The 21,905-nt window shown below is 40.9% G+C and overlaps 4 protein-coding genes across 4 annotated transcripts; all 4 read left to right on the top strand.

Moving 5' to 3' along the window:
• Positions 1 to 643: 643 nt before the first annotated feature.
• Positions 644 to 2,900, top strand: LOC115828845 (olfactory receptor 2A12-like). Its single transcript, XM_030792942.1, has 2 exons — positions 644 to 1,553; positions 2,881 to 2,900. The coding sequence occupies exons 1-2, from the start codon at positions 644 to 646 to the stop codon at positions 2,898 to 2,900; spliced, it is 930 nt and encodes a 309-aa protein (XP_030648802.1).
• A 6,854-nt stretch (positions 2,901 to 9,754) lies between these two features.
• On the top strand, positions 9,755 to 10,708 carry LOC115828293 (olfactory receptor 10G4-like). Its single transcript, XM_030792250.1, has one exon. It carries the CDS (start codon positions 9,755 to 9,757, stop codon positions 10,706 to 10,708), a length of 954 nt encoding a protein of 317 aa, XP_030648110.1.
• A 6,187-nt stretch (positions 10,709 to 16,895) lies between these two features.
• On the top strand, positions 16,896 to 17,876 carry LOC115828292 (olfactory receptor 2A12-like). The gene has a single exon (XM_030792249.1). It carries the CDS (start codon positions 16,896 to 16,898, stop codon positions 17,874 to 17,876), a length of 981 nt encoding a protein of 326 aa, XP_030648109.1.
• Positions 17,877 to 20,318: 2,442 nt separating this feature from the next.
• Positions 20,319 to 21,320, top strand: LOC115828291 (olfactory receptor 2AT4-like). The gene has a single exon (XM_030792248.1). The coding sequence runs from the start codon at positions 20,319 to 20,321 to the stop codon at positions 21,318 to 21,320; it is 1,002 nt and encodes a 333-aa protein (XP_030648108.1).
• The last annotated feature ends 585 nt before the right edge of the window (positions 21,321 to 21,905 follow it).

Below are 21,905 nucleotides of genomic sequence, written 5' to 3'. Positions count from 1 at the left end.
TTTTCTTGCCCACTATGAGGATTAAGTCAGGGGGTGCCATCCTGTTTCGTTTGTTATAAAGCCCTTTTGAGACCATAAACAGTGATATTGGGCTTTAAATAAACTTGAACTTGACCTTGACTTAGGAATCTAAATAACTGAATCATTGTTCTCACTGTCCTTTTCTGTGCCTAATCCCCAGTGCAGCTCCTCATGTAATGTGAATAGACACGTCAAAAACATAGACATGCCCTTCCCTATCGAAAGCATCCTCCACCTCAGCACAAAGTATATAAAACAGGGTCTGAGTACCTGTGTGACCATTCCTTCATCATTCAGAGCATAACTGTATACAGTAAGGTACATCTTGTTCCTAAGATTACAGATTTCTTTGTAACCTGTTGTAAATGGGGGGAGGGCAGATCTGTATAATCTACGCTGTACCTTAAGTGTTGACCTGATGTGAACTAATTGTCCATTTCATTATTGCTTCATCGTTGTCTTTTTTAACATGATAAAAAAAAATCAGTGATGCTCTCAGGGAAAATAATGCAGTAACTAAAATGTGGATTATTTAAAAATCGCAAGGATGGTAAACGTGTTGTACCACTAAGTAAGCAATTGTAATATGCTTTAACACATATGATCTCTGAATCTTTCCAGCATGCTAAAGGAGAATGGGACCACCACCATCACAGAGTTTATCATTGTGGGTTTCCCGGGACTCCACTCCGACTACTATGGTCTTGTTTCAGTCACTTTGTTCCTCATATATGTAACCTCAGTGACAGGAAATTTGCTTCTGATGGGACTTTTTGTGTTCAGCCGCAGCTTTCGGAAGCCAATGTACATAATCATGGTTAGTCTTGCTTTGGCCGATATTAGTTTCTGCACTGTGACTCTACCCAAGATAATTGCCCGGTACTGGTTTGATGCAGGAGCGATTCCCTTCCAAGTATGCTTCTTTCAGAGGTACCTGGTGCATTATTTTGGTACCCTGACCTCTTTTATCATGATGATTATGGCTCTAGATCGATACGTTGCCATCTGTCACCCGCTTAGATACCCCTCGATGATGACAAATCGCATTATGGCGATTCTCAATGTTTTGGCCTGGGTCTTTGCTGTGGTCCCACCTACCATCACGACGGTACAAGCCTATGAGTTGCCCTACTGTGGGCCAAACAGGATCATCCACTGCTACTGCGAGTCAATCTCCATCTCAGCCCTGGCGTGCGCCGGCAGCAGCGTGCACAGGGTCGTGTCCCTTTCTACTGCCCTGTTAGTGCTTCTCGGCCCTCTCTCTTTCATCATCTTTTCGTACGGCTGCATTATCGTGTCGGTGCTGCGAATAGCCAGCTCTCACGGCCGCTGGAAAACGTTCTCCACCTGCAGTTCGCAGCTGAGCATCATTTCCCTTTACTACGTGCCCCGGTGCTTCGTCTACATAACTGCACTGGGGGGTTTTAAGATGAGCGCCGACTTCCGCATTCTCCTCGTGCTGTTCTACAGCATTTTCCCACCTCTAGTCAATCCTTTTATTTACTGTTTTCGCAACCAGGAGATCAGACAGAGACTGGGGAGATGGGTGAGGCGACAGCAGGCTGTTTCACAGAAGCCAATTATTCATTCTGTTTCCCAATGAGAGATGCCAAAAGTACTCTCTCCTGCACTCAGGTTCAGATGTCCTTAAAAGATCTGTTAAAAGACATTCACAGGCCTAAACTCTGTAAATGTGGCAGTAATATTGTTTGTGTCTCATGTTAAATGTGTCCATTTGCAATGGATGATATTTGCCTTATCGGGCGTAAACCATGTACTTCGGATTATATTTCTTGTTCAAATATATGCTGTTCAAATTGATACTTAGGCATTACCAAACCCTTTAACATGTATTTTCATTTTTGTCACTGGTCAGAATCAAAGTGTTGTGGTGAATAAGTCATAAAAATAAATATTTTCATCTCTGAACATACGGTTCATCCATAGTGTGTGCGGTCTGTTTTTACGCATTTTATGTTCTATAAGCATACTCACCTTCACTGTGTCTTCACATTAATAAAAGTGCATGCACGCGCGCACACACACACACACACACACACACACACAGAATTATTTTGCTCAGATAACAGTTACATGTACTTCAAGGTAAATATGCTGTAGGAAAAGGTACATCAGGAAAATCCTGAATAGAAATGTATATTCCAGTGTGTGTGTGTGTGTGTGTGTGCACGCAAACATATATACATGTGTGTGTATAGAGGCAGCCCTTTACCAACTGTACATTTTATATTGACATGTTGTTACATTAAAACAGTATTCCATTGATAAGATTAAGTTTCTCTCATGGAATATTGCCGTGTGAAATTTTACTGCTTGAAAAAAACAAGGAACATAAACAGATTCTCTGTGTCAATGATTATTTTTGCATTTGACAAAAACACAGAGGAGGAACATGGAAAGTATGATAATTAATCTTTTCATGAGAGCAATGCACACTTAAGGATTTGGAATTCTAGCTCTGTTGCCCAAAAAGAGATCATTTTCCTGCAGCATGTTTCAGAAAAGAATGTAACGGGGAAAACTGGCTCATCAATTCCTGAAGGCAGTTTTTTCCATGAACATGTAGTATTACCATCTTATTTGAACTTATTAGTGAATCAGTACAAAAATCATGTTGCAAACTATCTTGCCGAGTTTCCAGCAGTTCTTCATTAGGCTATTTGTGAAAGTGAAATGGGTTTGTCAGCATAAGTGTAAATAGTAGGCTAATGTTCTTTTATGCCGCTAATTAATTCTTCAAGACTTTCCTATAACAATCTATAACCATAATAATTAGAGCCTGACCAACATTGGATTTTTCAGACAGATACCATTAATGATATATCAGGCTATATTCTTTTTTTTTACGCTGCTGTTGAATGCATTTAATACTTCATGACTGCAGTCATGTCATATCGAGGACTTGGGACTTTAGGATTACACACACGTTTGAGAGAGAAACTAGATAACTTTGTTTGGCTACCAAGCCATGTTAGATACTTGTTCAGCTCACAATTATTTACGTGTCCCCTCTTGTTTTAATAACTACAGTAACTACAGACATGCGAGTGGCAGATATATACTTACCATTGCTTCATTTAGGGCATTACTGATAAACAGGGCATTACTTTGCTTTGTTGGTAACCTAATTTAGCAATTGACAGCGTTATAAGCTGCTGTAAGCGATGTTACCAGAGAAAAAATTTAGAAGAGACAAGGGAAAAATGACAGGACCGTTGTTTGTTTGCTCGCTAGAACTACCACGATAAACCTACAATCAAGTCTGTCAACAGCTTAGTCCACACCACTCAGCTACCATAACATTAAACGTAATTTTGATGTTTGACTGACTGTACAGGCTTTCATGTTACTGCAGCAAAGCCAAGTATGGCTGACATGAATGTCATAACATGGTTATAGGATCCATCTTTCGTCTCTTCTGGAATTGTCATTTATTGGCAGTTATAAACACTGATACCAATTTATCAGCAATTAGCTCATATCAGATGATAATATCGGCATGCCAATCTATCGGTTGCGCTCTAATAATAATTATATGAATTTCATGACAGTGCTTTGACAAATTTTACTGAATCGTAATGATCCCTGATGTGTGCCTAACTCTTTTGTTCCTTGAAAGAAAGTGAAGATATGTCAAGAAGCCTAAGTATAACCACCTTGTCCTTCATTTCTTGTAAAACAATCCCAGATTAATTTCCACTGACTGCTAGAAAGCAAGACAAGTAAGTCATACACCTAGAACCAGAGGAGCTTGCACAAACCTCCACTGTCTGTTATACCAGCGTTACCCTGCCAAAACGTTGTTTGTCCCTGTCTCTCCTCTGCCACCCAAAATTTGTATTTTGGATACACACCTATGGACAGCACAGTTGAGCCAACAAACAGGGCAGACTTGAAATGGGCAGGAGGAAGTGATACAAGTCATGCTATGTAGTGGAATTATTCTAACCGCAGTTAGAAACTATTCATAAGTAGAGCTAACCTAGCTACCTTGCCCAGTGTTGTAGAGATAGATGGTTAAGCACAGGCAAATGATGGACCAATTTAATGATTCCCTGACCAGGAATGGACTGGCCCCATGTCTTTAGGTGACTGAGGTCGCAGTGAGGAAACAGCAGACTTTTAGGTTCTATGGGTCTTGTTGAGGTGGCAGGTCATATCAGCTCTGCTTTGGACATTCCTGGGATAATAAGGAACCAGAAAGTGAGGTTAGCTTCTGCATTGTCATGAGGTTCCACAATGTTCAAAGGCTTTATGGGCTACAAGCCACAAGTGGAGCTCATATTTCTTTTACGTCCTTACCGTGTTGTTTACTCCAGTGTGTCCATATGAACATGCCAGTATCATACACCGAGTGACCGTCCAGTAGGTGTACCACAAGTCATTTCGTTGAGTCACTATCCACAAGTTCGTCTATGCCTGAAAGGGAAAAACATATTGCCCAGTATTTAACTAATTTTGTGACAGCTGTTTGCATAAAGCTTCAGAATAATGCTCCAAGTAAACACTACACAGGCATGTGGCTTTTCGTTTCTCAAATTCTGTGGCCGACTAAAGTTGTCATTCATGAACTATTCATTATGTGTGAATGAATTTTTTAAGTGAACAAACTGATCTAGCTCACTTCAGTGCACCAGTTTGTTCCTTCAGTTTTCTAAATTCTTCGTCACTCGTTAACAGTTGACATGACGTCTCTGGTGACTTTTTTATGCTTCCTTTTAGAGGATTGATCCTAACATGAACAAATGGCCTTTCAGGGGCGGACTGTATTTTTCAGCGTACCATGTTATTGGCTGCAAGAATTTACTGAATGCAAGTCCCCAAATGACGACCTGACATTTAATGTAGTGGAATCCAACGAATCCTTCGAGTCATAAAAAATCCTTGCAAGGAACATAGGCTATCACTCATTTAGCATCTTGTTGGGCTCAGTGAACTGAATCAGCTCGTTCGCAAACACTCACTCACTGAATGAAACAGGGGCATCTAGCTTATGAAAATACAATTTTGATTGTAAAAAGGTTGTAGCGACTGATAATGTAATAACTGCGCATAATGTAATAAATGCGCATAATGTAATTAAAGAATGTAATAAACACTCATAATTTAATAACATGCCTATAATGTAATAAAAATATTGATTACATAATGTAACATGTTTTTGCGCATAATGTAATACATTATTACATTGTGCCAATTACTGCATTATAAAGTGAATAACAGTTGTTTTAGTGACTTATGTAATAACTTCAATGCATAATGTAATAAAATATTAAAGTATAAATTGAGGAGCAATAAAACATTTTTAAATGTGATGAACTGGTAAAATATAAGTTTCACTTTTTACAGTGTTGACTGAAAGGACTGGACAATTAAGGTACTGCTGTTTCAGTATTGCTGCTTGATGATATTTAAAGTTCTAATAGCCTGTTTTTCAAGGCAGTTTAGAGCAGGGCCATAACCATAATACACAACATAATAACTGTCCCCTCATTGTCAGAATTTCTTGTGCTATTCAGCAACAGTCAGTCAAGAATGATCATCCAAAAGAATCGACTGCATTGGAGTCAAAAAATAGTTTGATTTTTAGAGAAAGACGTGGTGGAACACTGCTTGTCATTGCCAGTTTTCTCTGAGTCTGCCAATCATAAAAGAGGAAGCGGGATTTTTGACAGAATAGGCTGTCTTTTATCACTTATCCCAAATAAGTCAGATGAATTGGATGATTATTCTATCCGACTGATTTGTTATTTTATTGGACATTAAAGTGTAATATCAGAGAAACCGGTAAGCTAGCACCCTACACAACACAAAACGTCTGGACCAGGTCACGATGGTAGCAGGCTGAGAAGGGCAGCCCAGACATTCCTTCCCCCCGACCACATCCACCAGCTCCTCCTGGGGATCCCAAGTCGTTCTCAGGCCTGCCGAGATATATAATCCTCCCAGCATATTCTGGGTCTGCACCGGGGTCTCCTTCCAGTTGGTTGTGCCTAGAACACCTCCAGAGGGAGGCACCCAGGAAGCATCCTGACTAGATGCCCAAACCACCTCAACTGGCTCCTTTCAATGCACAGGAGAAGTGGCTCTACTTCAAGCTCTTCCCAGATGTCTGAGCTCCACATCCTATCCCTAAGGGTGCGCCCAGCCACCCTGCAGAGGAAATTCATCAAAACTGTCACCTCCAGCAATCAGTGTGCTTGTATCCACGATCTCATTCTTTCAGAGCTCGTGACCATAGATGAGGTTTGGAACAAAGAATGACTGGTAAATTGAGAGCTTTGCCTTTTGGGTCAACTCCCTCTTAACCAAGATGGTCTGGTACAACAACTGTATGACTGCCATCTGCTGTTCCACAGCCAGGGTGAAATCCACGCTGTTCCTCTTGAATCCGAGGTTCGACAATCAGCCAGTCTCCTTTCTGACACCCTGGAGTAAGCTTTCCCAGGGAGACTGAACAGTGAGAGACCCCAATAATTGAAGCATACTCTCCAGTCCCCCTTTTTAAAAATGGGAACCACCACCCCAATCTGCTACTCCACAGGAACTGTCCCTGGCCTCCATGCAGCATTGAAGGGACGTGTCAGCCATGACAGCCCAACAATATCCAGAGCCAAGATTTTAACTCAAGATTTTACTTCCACAACCATCATCACTGCAGCTATTTTGGCCTCCCAATACCTCTCAGCCAATTCCGGAGTCCCCCAAGCTAGCCAAGTCCCAAAGGCCTCCTTCTGTAGCCTGACGGCCTCCCTCATCGATGGCATTCACCACCAGGTCCTTGGGTTGCTGCCGCGACAGGCACCGACGACCATCTGGCCACAGCTCAAAGCTGCTGCTTCAACAATGGAGGCTTTGAACAGGGTCCATTTGAACTCCATGCCCCCAACCTCCCTTGGGATGAGGGAGAAGCTCCTCTGGGAGTGTGAGTTGAAGACCCTCTGGACAGGGTCCTCAGCCAGACGTTCTCAGTTCACCCTCACTACGCACTTGGGTTTACCAGGTCTATCTAGCAGCCTCCCTCTCCATCTGCTCCAACTCACCACCAGGTGGTGATCAGTTGACCGCTCTTCCCCTCTCTTCACCCGAGTGTCTAGAACATATGGCCACAGGTCTGATGAGACGACTTCAAAGTCAATCATCGACTGCTGGCCTAAGGAGCTCTGGTACAAGGTACACTTGTGAGCTGCCTTATGTTTGAACATGGTGTTTGTTATGGACAATCCATGACTTGCACAGAAGTCCAACAACAAAGCTCATCGGCGTGTATGCCATCACAGCAGTCAGAGATTTCTCCCCTGCAACCTGAAGTTACAGTGAGGCGACCCTCTCATTTACCGGGACAAACTCCAACACAGTGGTGCTCAGTTAGGGGCTAACAACTAACCCCACACCTGCTCGCCACCTCTCACCCTGGGCAACTCTGGAGAAGGATAGAGTCCAGCCCCCATTCAGGAGTTTGGTTCCAGAGCCAAGGCTGTGTGTAGAAGTGAGCCCGACCATATCTAATCGGTATCACTCAACCTCCAGCACAAACTTCAGCTCCTTTCCCCCAGAGAGGTGATGTCTCATGTGCCAAAAGCCTGTTTCTGCACCATAAGCCCAGTCCACCAGGGCCTCCATCCCAACCCGCTATCCATGTGGCATCGCAGCCGGCCCTTATTTCTCCCCTCGCAGGTGGTGAGCCCACGGGAGGGTGGCCCCATGTGGCTCATTTGGGCTGAGCCCGGCCGGACTCCGTGTCAGGTCCAGCCACCAGGCACTCGCCTATGAGCTCCCCTGCCGGGTCTGGCTCCAGGAGGGGGCCCCAGTATCCCTATTCCAGGCGAGGATTGTTTGAAAGGTCTTCATGAATCGCTTTTTGTCTGTCCCCTCACCTGAGACCTCTTTGCCTTGATTGACCCTACCAGGAACTACGTGCTCCAGACAGCACAGCTCCCAGGGTCACAGGTGCACACAAACCCCTCCACCACAATAAGGTTGCGATTCCAGGAGGGGCAATTCTAATTTCCGTAGGAGGGGAAGTTCAAACTGAGTAACATAATTTAGTTGGAGGTAACGTTAGCTGGTTACCTAGCTATGTTCTGTGTGGCACATACACTAGGAAACTGTTACCCCATTGAAAAGTTGTTCAATAGTTAAGATTTCTAAGTCGACAAAAACATGAGTGTTAAATAATGAATAAAAAAAAATATATTCGATTGTCTGTCCTATTCTTTTTTCTCAAAACTGTCGCATGGCATTGACAATTCTGATTATTAAGCAGTATTTAAACATGTAACCAGGTAATATATTCATCTTTATAGTAATAACCTAGCTACTGCTGTGTTTCATAATGTTGCTTTTTCTACGATTGCGGAAAAGGGATTGTATTTGAAAAGTTGGAATTTTCTTAGAAAAAAAAATTAATAGAAATCATATTTATCTGTAGAAACTTCAGACTTGAATGGGGTAATTTAAGTGAGTGTGTAAATGTGTAATTGCCATAGTCTGTGTTAGCTAGAAATACTTTTGTTTTATCAGCTGAACAGCTAGTCAACAGTTTGCTATCAACACTAGAAATACACTTAGAAATGGTCATTAATACATTTAGAAATTTACATTTACATTTAGAGAATGATTTGGGCATTTTATGACATTATGCGTTCAAGTTATTACATAATTCACTAAAACAACTGTTACTCACTTCATAATGTAGTAACTGGCATATGGAGGGGTGGTGGCGGGCTTAGAAAAAAAAAAGTAGTAACTGGCATATAACGAAATAACGTTTTGCATAGTGCGCAAAAATGTTATGTTACGCAATCAACATTATTATTATGTTACAGGCATATTATTACATTACGTGTTTTAATTACATTTTTATTACATTATGCACAGTTATTACATTATAAGTTGCTTCAAAAGCACTATACAAATAAACTTGAACTTATGAACAATAGGACCTTTCACTGATTGAGACAGACTGTTTGAGTGTTGAGTGTGAAAAAAATGGTTCTTTTTGTAGTCACGAACAAAAGAACATATTGTCTCAAGACACAAAGTAGTCACTCAAGCAGTTTTCTGTATGTTATCTGTGCAATTCAGTATACCTATTGTTAAATAGTATCCAACACCTCAGTAGTAGGACAAGCCGGAACTTTCACTATACAAACCGGCAAATGAATCTCAGCGAACTAAACTTTTAGTTGAACAGATTCAAAAGATTCGCATGACTGAACAGATTCAAAAGAGGCAAGCCTGCCATCCCTACAGCCTGCACAGATCAGCTAGCTCATTGAATGAGAGGATTAAAGGGGAGTGGCGTTGCATCTAAAAAATCGCATAAAAACGCCTGTACTCTCAGATTGGTTAAAGATTTTTTGCAAGTACACTAAACGATCCATCGTCCCAAATATCTTGTGGGTTTTCGTTTTAATTCATGGTATTGGTAATATCTCATGCTTTTTTTTAAATTACACCTGACATTATGTAAAAAATAATAATATAACAAATACTATTTGGCAGAGATGTGCAAGTGTGCTTGTTCAAAGGCTTTCAGTACATTTTTTCTTTACAGGGCTTTGAGTAGTCTTCAGTAATCTGCTTTTTATGATATGAAATGAATTTATATACAGGCTCTTATATAGAGAGGCAAACTTTTTGGACAGTCATAGATATGTGTATTTATGGTTGTATTTTCTTTTTCAGGTTTTTATCGCTGTGACAGACCATGAATACTGCAAATGACACGGCTGTGCAAGTAACACAATTTACAATCACAGGCTTTGATCATTTGTCCAATCAAAAGCTTCTAGGGTCTCTCATCCTCATATCATATTTCCTTACATTGTTGACCAGTGGAACAAATTTTTGCCTCATAGTAGCTGATAGATGTTTACACAGACCCATGTATATTCTCATATGCAATTTAGCACTTGTGGATATCATGTTCACTACAAGCGCAAGTACAACAATGATTTCAGTTCTCCTTGCCGAGATTAAAACGATTTCTTACTACTCCTGTTTTTCAGGTATGTATACTTACCATCTCGGCGATATGACAGAATGTTTGGCATTGTCTTTGATGGCTGTGGATCGTTTGGTTGCTATCAGCCTCCCATTAAGATACCACAGCATTCTCACTAATTCACGCACATTCATGCTCATTGCACTCACGTGGCTTATTGCTATATGTGCTATGATACCCTTAGGCCTCATTGCGGATAATCTTCCCTACTGTCAGCCAATTATCGGATATGTGTTTTGTGACTTCGCTGCAATGGTGAGGGCTGCGTGTGCAGATCCAGAACAATCATTTGGGGTATCAACAATAATAGGTGTATGGTTTTTAGGTGGACAGTTTCCAATCATCCTGTTAACATATCTCAAGATTGTGTACACTGTTCTAAGATTGCCAAATAAGGAAAGTCAGGGACAAATGTTCAAAACATGCACTGCTCATGTTATAGCAGTCTCCTGTTACTATTTACCAAAAGTAGTAGGTGGACTGTTAACCAGAGTAGGTGTCAGACTTAATCTAACTGAGCGGAATGCTGTAGTCATTCTGTCCACAATGATTCCCTCACTCGTTAATGCAGTAGTTTATTGTTTAAGGACTAAAGAGATTAGAGTGCGACTACTGAAACTATTGTCAAACTTAAGTTATGTCACAAAAGTAAAATGATTCTGCCGTTTTGTCCTGCTCCCTTTATCTCTTTACCAAAGTAGATTGAAGCTTACAAAGTGTCTCAGCAAGGGTCTGTTTTTTCTTCTTAGGCAGATTATACTGTCTCACTTAAATTGGTCACTCCCAAAAATTTACCCCTGAAATAATCTCTGATCTTTTAAAGTCAGTAAGCACATCTTGTACTTTCAGAGAAATGTTACATCAAAGTCTTCCCCGAATTTTTTTTCTTTCTGTGTTATGAGTGGTCAAGTGTTAAAAATACAGTATTTTGCTGTCTATTTCCTGATAATAGAGGTTTCCTTTTTTCTTTTTCTTTTTTTTTTTTTTTTTTTTTTGAATGTTTTTGCACTAGTTAATAAAATTTGTTTTGATGTGTTGTGAGCATTTATATGTTGATTTATATTTGATTGAACAATATCTGATTCAAGACTTTTTCTCTTCTTTTATCAGTAAAGACATGATAAGTAGAAAAGGAAAATCAATATTTAAATATTGGATGACCTATGTCGCTGGATATGACAACACTTTATTTTAAATTTAAATTCATTAAGAAAATGAATACATTCTGCCTATGTGACAATACACACAGACTAACAAGAAATTACCTCATATTTACTTTGGTAGGTATTTCCCCAGTTTCCATATTCATTTGTCTTTTTGCTTTGCCTTGCCTTTTTCCTAATTGGCTTGGAACAGCCCACAGTCAAATAGAATTCCGTCCTAAAATATTGTGAAAGAGACAAGCAAAGTAAAGTACATAACATGAACAATCAGTCTTTTAGCTTTATTTTATATGCTGCCTTTATGATCCGATTTTTTAATGTTTGGGACATATTTTCAGCCCATTTTCTCCCTGTTTGACATGCCAAGTTTCCATATTATTTAAGATCCCCATCATGGCATGGCCCTGAGAAGTTGTACATGCATCTTCTAATACAGGCAAAACCAGCCAGCATCCCAGAAAACGTAGTGAACACTTATTCTTAGTGATATCCATCCCTGTCAGTCCCAAAGCTAAGATTAGAAGTCTGAACCCTTGTGCTGAAGTGCAGTGTAATTTACCATCACAATGTCCAAGTGCATTTAAGTTCATCTCAATCTTAAGGATGTGTACAGTGGCCTCACATGACTTGTTTCTTCACTAGCTTAACTAAAGTATCATACATTAAGTACATCCATATATTATCTATCACCAGTTTTGTGTTTTATTCATCAAATTAAAAAGGATTAATACAGAGAATGTAATTATCACAATTCTTTTGTTCAACCGACTGTTGAGAGTTTGCAGGAACTGCACAGCAAAGGGCCTAACTGAGTTTGCTAACTGTTGGCCTGAGCTGATAGTTAACTGAACCAGAACTGTTCAAGATTGTATGAGGAGGTTTAGTGGCTACAACATATCCTCCATGGTGACTACATGTATACATATACATACATACATACATACATACATACATACATACATACATACATACTAAGATGGCAATGGTATACATAAGTTGTGGTTAATGGCTTGCCGTCAATATTAGACAGAATACTAATATCACTTAGCAATTATCTTAATCTTATCTGAGAATCTAAACCCAGTTAAAATACACTCTGGACAACTCTATAGTTCGGCACCCTGAACCCTGAATCTAGAAACTATTCAAAATAATTCTTCATTAGCATGAACATTTATTAAACAGCAGCATTAGAGTCACAAGTGCAATAATACTCTTAAGATTCAATTCTCTTAGACAATGAAGTTCTAGATCACCACATTCAGGAAACTTGGGAATGGTTTATCACACATTCACAGAATAGACCCCAAAATGCCATCATTTATTATTGCTGTTCCTTTTGATCGACTAGCAACGTTAAACCATAAATGCTTGCTTTTCACCAGAGTAGCATTTCTGGAGATCAGACACAATTTTTGCCTTCATTGTGTGCACTGCTCCAGGTCCTTTGCAAAGAGCGGCTGGTGCTATTGAGTATCGAAGAAATTCCTTCACCTGTGAGTAAAAATATTTACTGCAAGTAATAACTATAATTAATGCACAGTCCTGCCAAGCCAGGGTGGTGCTTTTCAGAGCACTCAATTTATGTAAATTATATTTAACGAGACCAAACTGACTTATTTTAGGCTAGATCTACAACAAAATAGGCTTGTCCATTGAGGAAAGGGAGGACTATCCTCCCTAAAATTTCAGAGAAAAATAAACTTCAAAGAGAAAAATAAATATACGGAAATTGAACAGACTCATTTGTTAAAATACTGGTAATATAATTATTTTAACACTTCGAAGTTACAAAAATCATCTCCCCATGTCAAAATACCAACAGCACCCCCCTACTGCAATTGAAAATTACTGAACAGAGGTCCGACCTCCCCAAGTCTCCCACTGATGTTGATTATAAACGGTTGTTATCCCAGCGGCTGGTGAGTCCTGGCTTTTAACATGGGGGTGAATGGCAGTAAGGGAGGACAAACTTCCCTTTGGACGGGACTAGCGAAAGGCTCTGGATTTAGTGCCTAACATCAGTGAACCAATCAGCAGGGCTGACTGCACCCAGAGTTTTGAGGTAGGGGCTTATCAATGATATCATGCAAGATTCTTGTCTTGTGTCATTAGTCACACAGCAAGGATAAGAACTGTCGTGTTTAGCTGAAGTTTTTTCTGTTGAAAGCTAGCTTTGTTGATTTGTTATTAAAGCCACAATGGAAACAGAGGACTGTTGGAAAAATATTACTCTCCTTTAAGCTAACCACTGTAGTAACCATGATAAACAATGTAACCATAATGTATTCATTATTATAGGGGTGAATCAATGTAATCGTTTATATTAACAGCTATATAACTATACAATCCTTTGTATTGTAAGAAACATCAAGTTCTCTTTGTTCAGAAAGAAAAGGCCTGTGCGGCCCTATAGAGGACAGCATGTGAGATATGGTTGCCGTTTCTGCCAGAGTTTTGAGGTCAGTCATAATATATGGAAAGAGAACGGCGCCTCTGCCAGAGTATTGTGGTCAGTCATATTATATGGAGAAGGTGAAATATTCCTGGTTTGTGCTATATCTCGCTCCACCGCTTAGCAGGGCAGTAAATATGGTAAACGTAAGGGAACTAGACAATAATTACGATAAGAGGAGTCTGTGAAGATGGGCTGGTCGAGGTGCCCCACATACAAAGAGACAAAGTAATGTGTATCTTTTTTGAGAAAACGTGTATAAAGGCTGGTGCTTTGTGAGAAGGAGTCAGTCACTCCCCGGGACCTGACTCAGTTTGTTGTATGCCTTTTGAACTCTACAATAAACTTACACTGCATCTGACTCATTATTAGACTCCTATTGTTTTGTCTCAGAACAGGTATCGTGTGGCGTTGGGACTCAGTCTCATTTGGCCCAGGCTGAGAATTTCACCCACATTTGAGTGGCGAGCCAGCCAGGAGAGGCACGGGGAAGCCAACAGCTTGGACGGATCTGCTCCTTGGATCGACGGTGGCCACATACAAAAGGTAAGCAGAGCCTTTTTCCAAAATTCTGCATAAAATTGTCGAGATCAAGAGCAGTGGATCCGCCCGGGCCAAGGCATTATCTAGCCTCTCCTCTAAAAGAATCTAAATTATAGTAGAGTCCGATGCAGTAATTTGTGAATGTGAGATTGTGTGTGTGTGTGACTAACTTTTCTGTGTTGTTTAAGTAGAAGCTGTTTACACTGCATGTGCTGAGGGACCGGTGTATGGGAGAAGGTGTTTGTTTTTGTTTGAGTGCGCTTCCAGTAGAAGCTTGGTAGCTTCCCGAAGGGCTCTGGCTTGGTGTATACCGGGCGGGAGCAGATAGGGGGGCTATCCGCTGGAAGCGGACTTCCACCCGAGGCTGTTTGGGAGGTGACGTATTGCACGGTACCTGCCTCCCGGGCCTCATTCAAGCAGACTGGGGAAACCTTGCGGTGTTAACAACCAGTCTGCTTCGGTAAGTATCCAGCCCGCTGTGAGTCCCCTTGGGGCAACGCACACCAGAGGGTGGTCTGGGGCCAACAGACCTTAAATGGGGCCCAGTCTTCTATCGGTGATTAGCACCACTCACACAACAGCACACCTAAACACCATCCTGTGGATACCGCTCCCATTGTGTCGAGGAAGTGTATCAGTGGGAGGTCTGCACGGGCAGGAGAGGTGTAGATCAAATCTAGGTTAGCTAAGGGGCCCGCTTGGGACGGCAACCTAGTAGTCGCTAAGGGGCCTAAGGACGGCGACTTAGAATAACACCAGACTAGCTAAGGGGCCTGTTTAGGACAGCAGTCTGAGTAGTTATCAGAAGCTAGACTTGCTAAGGGGCCCAGTTGGGACGGCAGTCTAGCTGTCACTAAGAAGCTTATGAGACAGTGACGCTAAACAATAAAGAGAAAACAGAAAAAAACCCCAAAAAATGTATTGTATATATATGTGTATGTGTAGGCATGTGTATATGTGTGTGTGCGTATATACATGTGTATATATATATATATACTTATTTTATTTAGACTGACTAAGGGGCCTATTTAGGACAGCAGGACGTTGTCCATGTTTTATTAAATACGCCATTTCACTCAATGGACTACAGTGAGAAGGTTAGAGTCAAAGCAGCAGGGAGACCAGTTCCAAAAATTGAGATTACCAAACCAAATGGTAAGGTCGATGTGTTCAACAGGAGAGTCGACTTCTTTTTTCAAATGAATGCCCATGCACCCTCAGTAATTAGCTTAAACCTGGCACATCCCATTCACTCTAAGACTACAAATTATCAGTTTGAATTAGTATAACAATCTGTTTTCAAATTCTAGCAATTTGGCTTTAAAACAACAACATGCAGCAATTTACCACATTTTAGGTATATTTTTATTTGCAACTCTCTCTTTCGTAGTCTGTCAATTGGCATGACAGTAGGTCCAACATTAAGGCCCGTGCACACAGTCACAATAGTAGAATCTGCAAAAACATGGGACATTTATCATATTCATGTGCTTCACCACTGCATTGTCACTTCTCACTGCATTCACCATGTCCTGATGTGCAGAATGCATTTGTCCACATTCTCTGCAATGTGGTTTCCACTAAGCTCTGTGTGTGTGTGTGTGTGTGTGTGTGTGTGTGTGTGTGTGTGTGTGTGTGTGTGTGGTTTCACCACATAGCTCTATTTCACAGTTTTCTGTGATTAAATCTGCAGTCACATGTTCAGTGACATAAACATTGATGTCCAACATTGTCCATCCATTTGTCTTCAAAGCCACATCCCTGTTCTTAGGTAGGCCTTTCAAACTCTTGATGGTATTAGCATAGGTTTTCTTGTGCATGCTACCCCAGCTAGGAATGTGGGAGAGTGGGTTAAGTGAATAAATCTTTGAAAGGCTTCTGCATCTGTGATGTTTATCTGTCACAGATCCAGGTAAATAAATCCAGTTCGTTTTCTTGCAGTTTCTTCTTGTTGTGCAGCCGAGGCTGTTTCAAAGTCTCCTCTTACTCATTATGTTGGGGGGAGGGGCACGATACTGTAATGTAACATAAACCATGACTACATTTAAATGAATGGATTACCTGTGAAAATCTCATTTTATTACAAAAGGGCCAAATGAAGTTTTTACGTTTGTTCAAATAAAAGTAATTCCCTGAATGTTTATGAACAGAAAGTCATCAAGACTGAATAACTGAATCATTGTTCTCACTGTCCTTTTCTGTGCCTAATCCCCAGTGCAACTCCTCATGTAACGTCAACAGACACGTCAAAAACATAGACATGCCCTTCCCTATCGAAAGCATCCTCCACCTCAGCACAAAGTATATAAAACAGGGTCTGAGTACCTGTGTGACCATTCCTTCATCATTCAGAGCATAACTGTATACAGTAAGGTACATCTTGTTCCTGTTGTAAATAAAGGGAAAAAAGTAAAAACTCTGCATAATCTACAGTGTACCTTAAGTGTTGACCTGATGTGAACTAATTGTTCATTTCATTATTACCTCATTTTAACCTTTTTTAATGTAATAAAAAAAATCAGCGATGCTCTCGGGGGAAAATAATGCAGTAACTAAAATGTGGATTATTTAACAATTGCAAAGATGGTAAACGTGTTGTACTACTAAACTGGCTCTAGATGGATGTGGTAGCAAGCAATTGTAATATGCTTTAACACATATGATCTCTAAATTTCTTTCCAGCATGCTAAAGGAGAATGGGACCACCACCATCACAGAGTTTATCATTGTGGGTTTCCCGGGACTCCACTCCGACTACTATGGTCTTGTTTCAGTCACTTTGTTCCTCATATATGTAACCTCAGTGACAGGAAATTTGCTTCTGATGGGACTTTTTGTGTTCAGCCGCAGCTTTCGGAAGCCAATGTACATAATCATGGTTAATCTTGCCTTGGTTGATATTAGTTTCTGCACTGTGACTCTACCCAAGATAATTGCCCGGTACTGGTTTGATGCAGGAGCGATTCCCTTCCAAGTATGCTTCTTTCAGAGGTACCTGGTGCATTATTTTGGTACCCTGACCTCTTTTATCATGATGATTATGGCTCTAGATCGATACGTTGCCATCTGTCACCCGCTTAGATACCCCTCAATAATGACAAATCGCATTATGGCGGTTCTCAATGTTTTGGCCTGGGTTTTTGCTGTGGCCCCACCTACCATCACGACGGTACAAGCCTATGAGTTGCCCTACTGTGGGCCAAACAGGATCATCCACTGCTACTGCGAGTCAATCTCCATCTCAGCCCTGGCATGTGCCGGCAGCAGCGTGCACAGGGTCGTGTCTGTTTCCACCGCCCTGTTGGTGCTTCTCGGCCCTCTCTCTTTCATCATCTTTTCGTACGGCTGCATTATAGTGTCGGTGCTGCGAATAGCCAGCTCTCACGGCCGCTGGAAAACGTTCTCTACCTGCAGTTCGCAGCTGAGCATCATTTCCCTTTACTACGTGCCCCGTTGCTTCGTCTACATAACTTCGCTGGGGGGTTTTAAGATGAGCGCCGACTTCCGCATTCTCCTCGTGCTGTTCTACAGCATTTTTCCACCTCTAGTCAATCCTTTTATTTACTGTTTTCGCAACCAGGAGATCAGACAGAGACTGGGGAGATGGGTGAGGCGACAGCAGGCTGTTTCACAGAAGCCAATTATTCATTCTGTTTCCCAATGAGAGAGCACCAAAAATACTCTCTCCCGCACTCAGGTTCAGATGTCCTTAAAAGATCTGTACAAAGACACTCACAGGCCTAAATGTGGCAATAATATTTGTTTGTGTCTCATGTTAAATGTGCCCACATACAAGGAATAAGATGTGTGTTATCAGGCGTAAACCATGTAGTTTGGATTATCTCAAATACATGATGTTCAAATAGATACTTAGTGTGATAATTAATTAATCTTACTTAGGCGTTGCCAAAGCTTTTAACGTGGATTTTCATTTTTGTCACTGGTCAGAATCAAAGTGTTGTGGTGAATAAGTCATAAAAATAAATATTTTCGCCTCTGAAAATACGGTTCATCCACAGTGTGTGCTGTCTGTTTTTACGCAGAGATTTTATGTTCCATAAGCACATTCACCTTCACTGTGTCTTCACATTAATATGAAAATGTTAATTTATGAAAATGTTGAGTTAATACATGATTTCTTGTAATGGGTATGTACATGAGTGCATGCACACAGACACACACACACAGACACACACACACAGAATTATTTTAATCTGATAACAGTGACATGTACTTCAAGGTAAATATGCTATTGGGAAAGATACAAGTGGAAAAACCTGAATAGAAATGTATATTCGTGTGTGTGTGTGTGTGTGTGTGTGTGTGTGTGTGTCTGTGTGCATGCACTCATGTACATACTTACTAAATGAAATCATTTATTAATTCAATATTTTCACAAATTCCTTTTTTAATGTAAAGACACTGTGTGCGCACAAACAAATCTACTCAGTCCGCTACTGTGTGCACCACACTGTCTATCCTGTTGCACATACTGTGTGCACCACACTGTCTATGCTGTTGCACATACTGTGTGCACCACACTGTCTATGCTGTTGCACATACTGTGTGCACCACACTGTCAATGCTGTTGCACATACTGTTGCACATGCACTTTAAAATTGTTCCACTCAGGACTGTACATCCACTACACATTCTTATACTCCTTAACTCTTATATCTGTCTTATATTTTTATATTTCTACATTTCTGTACATTTCTATTTATTGCACATATATATACACACTCCTTTATATATCTCCTTATATTACCTTTATATTTACCTTTTATTGTTCTTTCATTATTATTATTTACCTGCTACATTTTGCAAGTTGAGCTGGCCCCGAGCCCAAGAATTTCATTACTGATAATGGTGGACATCATTGGTGGATTGTTATCTAGTAAATGACAATAAAACTTGAAACTTGAAAAAAATATATATATATGTGTGTGTGTGTGTGTGTGTGTGTGTGTGTGTGTGTGTGAGACAATTTATTATTTAGGTTTGTAATTTATCTCACTACATAAATATAAATTCACTATGCAAATGAATTTTTCATGTGAACAGTATGAAAAGAGCTTGAAAATGTTTGACAGGCTAAAGTTTGAACTCATTTTTTTTAGAATCTCTATGATCACACACACACACTGTCACAGTAAGTAGTGAATTTAACCCATCCTATACACACTGGCAGTGAGCACACATGCACGCACGCACACACACACACATGCACGCACACACACACACATGCACGCACACACACACACACACACATGCACACACGAGCGGTCACAAGCCCATATCATCAGGCCACGGCTGTTTTTTTGAAACGGCCTAATACTAATTATGTAATTTTAACGCTCTATAATGACACTGATCCTTACGGAATGTTATGGGACAGCCCTTTACCAACGGTACATTTTATATTGACATGTTGTAACATTAAAACAGTATTCCATCGATAAGATCGAGTTTCTCTTGGGGATATTGCTGTGTGAAATTGTACTGTTTGAAAATCTTTACATGAGAGCCACGCATGCGGTAGTCAGGTGGTCTCTCAGTGGGCCGCTGCACAACTTCTCAGTATATAAGGGGCAGGATTAAAGGGCAGAGGCACACTGAACCCTAAAAAGGGCACAGAGAGAGGTAAGGAGTTTGACCACTTTCGTTTTGACATGAGAGCAGCGCTCTGTCCTTACAATGATCTATAATATCATCTGTTCTTCTTCATAAGAGACTGTATTTTATTTGTTTGTTTGTTTGTTTGTTTATTTGCTTGTTTGTATATTTTTGGTTTTATTCATTGTAAATGCAGATGAGCTGAGGTTGGAGTTGATCAAAACGTCTTGTCTGCATAGATATATTCTCCATTCTGTTTCATGTGCAGTGACCCATCAATGATTTCAGTAATTAAAGATTAATTTTGCCTTTACAGGGAGCCTTAGGTATACATTTTCCCAAAGCTAGTCGTCAGTCTGCTTGTGGAAACACCTGGTGCAGCAGCTTATATTTAAATCTGACATTGTGGCACTGATTAAAAATAAACCATTTATTAATGATACTACCTAGAACATTTCTCACTAATCCTCCGAAAAACTTAATTTACAGCATGTTGCAGGACAACCAGACCATCGAAGTAACTGGTTCTACAGTAAAAGAATTTTTTGTTGTGGGCTTCCCTGGGCTTCAACCAGATTATTACCACCTGGTGGCTTCTCTTTTGTTCATCCTCTATATAGCAATAGTGGCAGGAAACACACTGCTAGTGGTACTGTTTGCGATCACGCCCAGTCTCCAGAAGCCCATGTATATCATCATGCTCAGCCTAGCCCTCTCTGACATAGGTTTCAGCACCGTGGCTCTGCCCAAGGTTGTCTCCAGATACTGGTTCGGCGACGGTTACACGCCCTTCCACGTCTGCCTCATGCAAAAGCAGTTCATCCACTACTTTGGCACCTTAAATTCTCTCATCATGATGACCATGTCCATGGATCGTTTTCTAGCCATCTGCTTTCCTCTAAGGTACCCCGTGCTTATGACCAACCGAACCATGGGTTTGCTCACCGGTTTTGCCTGGACCTCGTCCATGATCGCCCCCGGAATCACCACCATTCAGACCTCCCAGATGCCCTTCTGCGGGCCAAACCTGATCCTCCACTGCTACTGCGACACCTTCACCATGAACCGGCTCGCCTGCGCCGACGTCAGCGCGCAGAATTTGGTGTCTTTCTCAGTGGCCATGTTCGTGTTGCTTTTACCTTTCTCCTTCATCCTTTTCTCTTACATAAGCATCATAGTGGCCGTGGTGAAGATGTCTAACGCCCAGGCCCGGCGGAAGACCTTCTCCACGTGCGGGACGCAGGTGTGTATCATCAGTATTTATTACGTCCCTCGTTTCTTCGTGTACGCGATGCCGTACACGATGCCGTACGCGACTCTGAACGCCGACCAGCGAATTGCCCTCGCTCTGTTCTACAGTCTCCTGCCACCGCTGGTCAATCCAGTCATATACTGCTTCAGAACCAAAGAGATCAGGCAGATCTTTCTGCAGTGGATTCCGCAGAAAAATCTGACCGGTCACAAAGGCAACATTGTATCTATTACTCAGTGAGAGTGTGACGTGATCTCTAATATCACACACTTAGAACTGCTTCTCTTAGGCTCCAATAGTACTGGCAGAAAGCACTAAAGCAAACTCGCTGCTTTCAAATTTCTTTTCCAGGACATTTCTATTTGTAAGTGTGTGTGTGTGTGTGTGTGTGTGTGTGTGTGGTTGGGAGTAGGAAAAGAGGAATGGTGCTTAATATTTATAATATCCTAAAATTATATTTATAAAGTCTTAAAATTTACCTGACAAATTTTTAAAACACACTGACAAAATGAAATATACGAGGCCACAGTGGACTTCTTTTCTGGGGTCCAGAATGACATATTAAAACATGATATTTCTCTTATTGCATGTCAGTAAGTTTCTCTGGCAGCTAGGCCTGACAGTGTATCATTTAGGCTAAACATGTATGGTCTCACTCAATTGGGTCCATTTGTGTCTGTGTGTGTGTGTGTTTTGTCCAATTAGGAAGTTGAGAACTTTCATGAGATCAGATATTCTGCTGTGCCTAAACTTCTCTAAAACAAACGTTTATATTCCTCTGCCCCACCATTTAATATTCATCTTTGATTTCAGTGCTAACTGCAC

This window comes from Chanos chanos, chromosome 15, assembly GCF_902362185.1.
Source record: "Chanos chanos chromosome 15, fChaCha1.1, whole genome shotgun sequence".
NCBI classification, from domain to species: Eukaryota; Metazoa; Chordata; class Actinopteri; order Gonorynchiformes; family Chanidae; genus Chanos; species Chanos chanos.
The sequence above is the reverse complement of the archived record's forward strand: the minus strand, read 5'-3'. Positions and strand labels throughout refer to the sequence as shown.

Coding starts and splice junctions, on each gene's coding strand:
- LOC115828845 (XM_030792942.1), top strand. CDS start 644: ATGCTAAAGGAGAATGGGACCACCACCATCACAGAGTTTATCATTGTG. Junction 1,554..2,880: donor CAACCAGGAGATCAGACAGA/GACTGGGGAGAT, acceptor GGCTATATTCTT/TTTTTTTACGCTGCTGTTGA.
- LOC115828293 (XM_030792250.1), top strand. CDS start 9,755: ATGAATACTGCAAATGACACGGCTGTGCAAGTAACACAATTTACAATC.
- LOC115828292 (XM_030792249.1), top strand. CDS start 16,896: ATGCTAAAGGAGAATGGGACCACCACCATCACAGAGTTTATCATTGTG.
- LOC115828291 (XM_030792248.1), top strand. CDS start 20,319: ATGTTGCAGGACAACCAGACCATCGAAGTAACTGGTTCTACAGTAAAA.